The sequence below is a fragment of the Nannobrachium achirus genome (assembly GCF_963921795.1).
Source record: "Nannobrachium achirus genome assembly, chromosome: 10".
NCBI lineage: Eukaryota > Metazoa > Chordata > Actinopteri > Myctophiformes > Myctophidae > Nannobrachium > Nannobrachium achirus.
The window spans coordinates 31,075,016-31,082,515 of NC_137819.1; the positions used below are offsets into that span (position 1 = coordinate 31,075,016).

Genomic DNA, 7,500 nt, shown 5'->3' on the forward strand with positions numbered 1-7,500 from the left:
ACACACGCACACGCATGCACACATGCACACGTGTAGTGCCCACACACACACACACACACACACACACACACACACACACACACACACACACACACACACACACACACACACACACACACACACACACAGTCATAGATGGCAGAGCAGAGCCACACTGTACAAATGTCATGTCAGCGCTGGGATCCTTGAAATGAAAAATGGCTGACAGTCACTGAATTACAACATGCTCTTTCTGCTCCAAAACACAAGTGGCCTCTGTACCTTCTGCGACAATCTCCACACTTAACATCATTTTCCGCTCTCCTTTTGGGAATTCTTCCAAATAGGAAAGAGCTTGCCTTAACAGACTCAAAATGTCTGCCACGGCCCGCCCAATGTATTTAAAAAGCCACATTGGCACCGAATGCCTCATGGGCAGGCAGAAGGGGAGCTCCTCAAGGAATGCTAAGAGGCGGATTGTGATGAAATGGCGCCGTGTCTGCCAGCGATTATGGATCAAGTTAATCAAAGAGTGGCGTCTCTGTAATGGCGATGGTAAAAATGCTAATTTACTGCCACTAAGAGCCAAAGGGACAACCCCCCCTACACACACACACACACACACACACACACACACACACAAACACGCACGCACGCACGCACGCACACACACACACACACACACACACACACACAAACAAGCATGCACTCACGCACGCACGCACGCACGCGCGCGCGCGCACACACACACACACTCACACACACACACACACACACACACACACACACACACACACACACACACACACTACTCTAATAGCGGTGACTCTCATCGCCGTTTATAGACGTGACATCACCTCTTTTATGGGATGTTCTTCAGTATTCTTTTAGCTACAGTGACGTCACACCCTAGTACGTGTAAATATGGGATCTACTCACCACGTGAGTGTGTTGGAAGTCCAAACAAAGGTGCTTCTTAAAGGAGTAGTTCAACCCCAAAATGACTTTTTTTTTACTATTGAGTACTCACCCCATTGAGACTTGAATTCATGGATATATTTTATTTTTTGTCACATTCCGAAGCCAATAAAGCCCCTAAGCCAATAAATCCCCCATTGATTCCGGTAGGGGACCCAAAGACACTTTGGGTCCCCTACCGGAATCAATGGGGGCACTTTATAACAATCAAATTATTGTCTTAGGAATGCAACAAAAACTAAAAAATATCCATGAATTCAAGTCTCCATGGGGCGAGTAGCTGATAGAAAAAAAGTCATTTTGGGAGTGAACTATCCTCAGGGACTTCACCCTGTAGATACTAGTGATACTGTATGGCTGGCAGCTTAGTCACGCGCGTGTGTGTGTGCGTGCGTGCGTGTGTGTGTCTTGCAGGACGGCTGTGTTGGGAATCTCCTTTGGGATGGCGTTCTTGCTGTTGGCACTGATCCTGCTCATATGCTTTGCTAGTCACATTCTGGTAAGTGCTGACATGAACCCATATGCCACCACACTAATAATCTATCTATAAATGCGACAAATCTCTGCGTGTCTGTCTGTCTGTCTGTCTGCGTGTATGTAACCCGCGTATCTCGAGAACCGTTCGTCCCACCGGCTTCAGATTCGGCACACGCGTTCCCCGCCGCGGCACGGAGTGCAGTGCCGGGTCTCGACCCGACCCGACGCGCGGTTTTCCCGAACCGGCGCGAAACGTTCGGAATCTCCTTATGCGGGGTTGATTGTTGACATCAGGCTGTTCCGGAGGAAATCGGCGAAAGCTCTGACTCATTGTGACATCACTTCATAAAAGGCTCTGACATCACGTACGCCACATGAGTCAACAAAAAATCTCTGTGAGTGTGTATGTATGTACAGCTATCTCCATATAAATTTACATTGTTCCGAGTTGGCCAGGTCGCCGACTAGACGCTGGGCCGCCCGAAGGGCGGCCATCAGGCTGTTCCGGAGGAAATCGGCGCAAGCGCTGACTCATTGTGACATCATTTCATAAAAGGCTCTGACATCGCGTACGCAACATATATGGGCATATGGGCAGATCTCCATATGGGCTACATATATGGGCATATGGGCACTGCTGACTCATATGGGCATAAAGGGGACACAGATATATGGGCATAAATGGACGTATCGGCACAAGGGCTGACTCATACAGAGATCTCCATATATGGGCATATGGGCAGATCTCCATATGGGCTACATATATGGGCATATGGGCAGGGCATATGGGCAATCTGACATCACTTCTGCTGACTCACGGCGCAAAACGTTCGGAGGCTGTTCCGGAGGAAATCGACCCGACGCGCGTTTTTTCCGAAACGGCGCAAAACGTTCGGAATCTCCTTATGCGGAGCTGATTGTTGACATCAGGCTGTTCCGGAGGAAATCGGCGCAAGCGCTGACTCATTGTGACATCATTTCATAAAAGGCTCTGACATCGCGTACGCAACATGAGTCAACACAAAATGCCATGGTTATGTATCTCCATATATGGGCATATGGGCAGATCTCCATATGGGCTACACAGATATATGGGCATAAATGGACGTATCGGCACATGGGCTGACTCATACAGAGATCTCCATATATGGGCATATGGGCAGATCTCCATATGGGCTACATATATGGGCATATGGGCAGGGCATATGGGCAATCTGACATCACTTCTGCTGACTCAAAGACAAACAGTTAAACAGATGGTCTACATATATGGGCATATGGGCATTCTGACATCACTTCTGCCGACTCAAAGACAAACAGGCAAACAGATGGTCGCTGACTCATTGTGACATAAAATGGACGCAATTTCCGTATATGGGCATAAAGGGGACACAGATACAGAGATCTCCATATATGGGCATATGGGCAGATCTCCATATATGGGCAAGAACCGTTCGTCCCACGGGCACGCGCGTTCTCCATATATGGGCATAAAATGAATGCCCCCATATATGGGCATAAAATGGATTGCAGAGAGACAGATACAGATATCTCCATATATGGACATAAATGGACAGAGGCAAACAGATGGTCAAAGATCTCCATATATGGGCATAAAATGGACGCAGACAGACAGATACAGATATCTCCATATATGGGCATAAATGGACACAGGCAAACAGATGTTCAAAACGGGTCCTATGACAACAGGTATAATGAGGTTTGCATTAAAGGGGGAACCGGCACTGTGTCTGCAACACAGTTGGAGGCACAGACAGATACTCCATATATGGGCATAAAATGGACGCAGATAGACAGATATCTCCATATATGGGCATAAAATGGACCCAGAACTATAACTGCAGTGATCTCCATATATGGACATAAAATGGACAGCGACATGCAGACAGACAGATACAGATAACTCCATATATGGGCATAAATGGACACAGGCAGACAGATGGTCAAAACGGGTCCTATGAAAACAGGTATAATGGGGTTTGCATTAAAGGGCGGGGCATTCATTCCCTATTTACATTGTTCCGAGTTGGCCAGGTCGCCGACTAGACGCTGGGCCGCCCGAAGGGCGGCCCAGCTTCTAGTAAATATAATATCAAACACGACACACGTGCATATCTCCTTGTATGGGCCGTTCTGTCCGTGACATCAGCTGTGGTGATGTCACAAAGTATCGTGTGACGTTGGGGACATAGGGACATACTCACATAGCCAAACGTAGGAGCAGTTAGCACCGCTCAAAAACTAAATGCATATTTTTGTCAAGGAGAATTCAAAAGCTGTCCAACTGCCATGAAGCTTTAATAGAAGCTTTCTGAGGTCTGTGGGGGAAATACTAAGAACCAAGTGCTGTTTCTGGGAAATGAAGCCTGCCATTCTCCACTCTCTCTGGCCGACAGCGTTGCTTCTATTCCCAGCTAAACGTCTGTGTTAATGACATATACGCCTCCATTGATTTATTCATTATTATTCTTTGCACACTAGTTATCCATCCAGCTCGACCTGACATCTCTATTCCAAAGACAAGTGGCTTCTCCGCTTAACGTCTGTGTTGACGACATATATGCCTCCATTGATTTATCCATTCTTATTCTTTTCACACTAGTTATCCGTCCAGCTCAATCTGACATCTCTTATTCCGAAGGCAAGTGGCTGAAGTTTTTCAGAGCTTGTCACTCTTAGGACTAATTACTAAGTAGTTTGATGGTGCTTCATTTTGTATTGATTGGGTGGTACTATCTAGCTTCTTCATGCGTGTCAAAGTGACCTTGAGCAAGACAATGGAGCCCTAACTCCCAATGAGCAGGTTGGTGCCTTGCATTGTTTCCTCCATTGGTGATGAGTGAATGTGTGGCTGAACTGTAATGCACTTTGTAAAGTGCTTTGTAGAAAGGGCACTATATAAATGGCCCCATTTACTGTGTGTAGTACTGTGCATGCGTTAGTGCGTGCGGGCATGCGTAGGTGTGCGTGTGAGTGGTGGCAGGTTTGTGTAATGATCCGTGTTAGGGTTTTTAGAATGTTCATCTGTGATGGAGTGTTAGTTGAATGGAAGGGCTTCTTGTGGAATTTCCAGTTAAGTGAGGTGTTGCTAAACATAAACAACACCGAACACAGGACCCTGTTGCCCTCCCTGCGGAACAGCACATATACCTTGTCCCCATATAACCCTGTTCAGTTCGTTGAGGCAAGGCAAGTTTATTTGTATAGTACATTTCAAGGCAAGGCAATGGGCTTCACATAAAACATTAAGCACCAGTCTTGGCCATATGGAGCGTCCATATATGGGCATTGCCAAATATGGGCTTAATATTGATGACATCAGGGATCTCCATTTATGATTGCTAGAACAGGCTGTCTTGGTCCTATATGGAGCGTGACAGTCAACAATGTGATGTCACAACAGGTCATCATTCAGGCGTTACGGTCTGTCTGTCTGTCTGACTGACTGACTGACTGACTGACTGACTGACTGACTGACTGACAGGATCTGCCGGGTTTCATAGTAAACTGCGACCTGCCGCAATTAAGATGCCAAAACACCGAGCAAAATAAACTTGAATGTATTTATTACAGGGCAGGGAAATGATTAAAACACTGGAGTTTGTTCCATATACAGTATGTTTCATTCAATACAATGTGTTGCATGAAAACTAGAATGCTGCTTCGTCACAGAAGTACACAGAGCGACCATGGACTTCTGCGAGAAACAGCAGAGGTCCCACCTGGCCCTTTTGATCAATGGGGCACCAGAGGAGAGATTAAGTCATACGTCATACAGAAGGTTATGCCTTCTTCGACTAAGCATTGCCACAGGGATCCATCTCCCTTCACTGCTGTATATTTATGACCACAGATGCTTGAGGAGAGCAACAGGGTTACGAAAGACATGCAACACCCTGAAACGCTATGTTTGTGACCATGTGGACTGGCCAGTGCTTGAGGTGTCTCAAAGCCAAGAGCTTCTCCCTAGTGGTTGTTAGAGCCATAAACAGGATATGGACAATAGAAGGAAAGAGCAAAAATAAATAAATAATCAATATGTGTTGGCTCGGAACTGTAGTTATTCCTGTACAGATTGCTCAAACAATATTGCACAGTGTATATTGTATATGTATATTGTTATGCCCGGCGTAGGGGAAATCGGGGCACAACATGATATGGTGTGGAGAACCGCCGTCCAAACAGTTTACTTTTTCGACCTATACAGTTTTTATTATTATTATCTCAGGGTTTACAAAGCTCTCCGGGGTGGAGGACAGGGTACAGCAAAACCAAACTAGAACAGAAAATATCTTACCTACTCACGAAAAACAAAAGACCCCTCAATTGACAACAAACACCAAACAATAGGCCAAACAATAGGCTATAACATAATCAAACGAAAACCAGACCTCCCCCTTTAGCTGAGAACAATAGGCATTGTGCTAGCCAGCGGCTATAGCCGAACTATAAATACTACTATAGTGTTAGTCGCTCATGTTTAATCAAGTGTTGTTCAGAGCTCACATTAGACTATTTATCTGTTCAGGCTTCACTTGCACAAGTGTTGTGTTGATGTGTTGATGTTGCGCTCTATTGCCATACTTGCATTTATCTGCTACCTTTATGAGTAGAGACAGATAAACCTTGATTCTTGATTCTTGTTGATAGCACAAGATCATAAATGCTCTTTGGCCCTAAATAATACAATGCTTTATTAACAAACTCTAGTATTTTTCCATTGACATTGACATTGACAGACAGGGAACCAGTGTAAAGATCTAAGAACTGGAGTGGTGTGCTCTACCTTCTTGGCATTATTAAGCACTTGGGTAGCACTTTACAATAATGACCTGTTATAAAGCATTTATAAACATTTATAACACATTAATAAGCAACTTGTAGATGAGTAATAATGAATGAACAAGCGGTTAATACATGTTTATTTAAACATTTATAACTATATTTAATAATCATTTATAAATTGTTAGTAACTAGTGAACTATTCATGAATAAGCCATTTATAAACAATTATAAATATATTTTAAATCATTTGTAACCAAAGTTATTTAGTATTTATAAGCTATTTAGAGATAAATAACTAATCATTTACAAGCTATTCATATACATTGGTAAATGTTTAGTAAAACATTTATAACCCTTTTTATGCCTTTGTAAATGATTATTAAAACATTAATAACACAGTTATAAGTTATTTGTAGATAAGAAACTAATCATAGACAAGCTATTTATATACTAATTCATTATTTACAACTGTCTATTTATGTGGCCTCCATTTTTGTTCATGTTTAACAAATGCTTTGTAAAGCATTCCTAAATTATCTATAAATCATTGCTAGATGTTATCAAGAGCCCTAATGTAAAGTGAAGACACTTCATAATCTACAACTGTCTGTTAATAATGTGGCCTCCATTTTTGTTCATGTTTAACAAATGCTTTGTAAAACATTCCTAAAATATCTATAAATCATTGGTAGTGTAAAGTGAAGACCACGTTAACAGATAGTTCATGTTTAACAAATGCTTTGTAAAACATTCCTAAAATATCTATAAATCATTGGTAGTGTAAAGTGAAGACCACGTTAACAGACAGTTGTAGATTATGAAGTGTCTTCACTTTACATTAGGGCTCTTGATAACATCTAGCAATGATTTATAGATAATTTAGGAATGCTTTACAAAGCATTTGTTAAACATGAACAAAAATGGAGGCCACATAAATAGACAGTTGTAAATAATGAATTAGTATATAAATAGCTTGTCTATGATTAGTTCCTTATCTACAAATAACTTATAACTGTGTTATTAATGTTTTAATAATCATTTACAAAGGCATAAAAAGGGTTATAAATGTTTTACTAAACATTTACCAATGTATATGAATAGCTTGTAAATGATTAGTTATTTATCTCTAAATAGCTTATAAATACTAAATAACTTTGGTTACAAATGATTTAAAATATATTTATAATTGTTTACAAATGGCTTATTCATGAATAGTTCACTAGTTACTAACAATTTATAAATGATTATTAAATATATTTA

The 7,500-nt window shown here is 42.0% G+C and overlaps 1 protein-coding gene across 1 annotated transcript in view; it reads left to right on the forward strand.

Moving 5' to 3' along the window:
- Positions 1–7,500, forward strand: part of LOC308292197 (adenylate cyclase type 2-like) — a 76,015-nt gene that overhangs the window by 50,513 nt on the left and 18,002 nt on the right. The window contains exon 15 of the mRNA XM_080734489.1: positions 1,372–1,456. Within this exon, the coding sequence (XP_080590615.1) occupies positions 1,372–1,456 (85 nt within the window). The remainder of the gene's footprint in view (positions 1–1,371; positions 1,457–7,500) is intronic.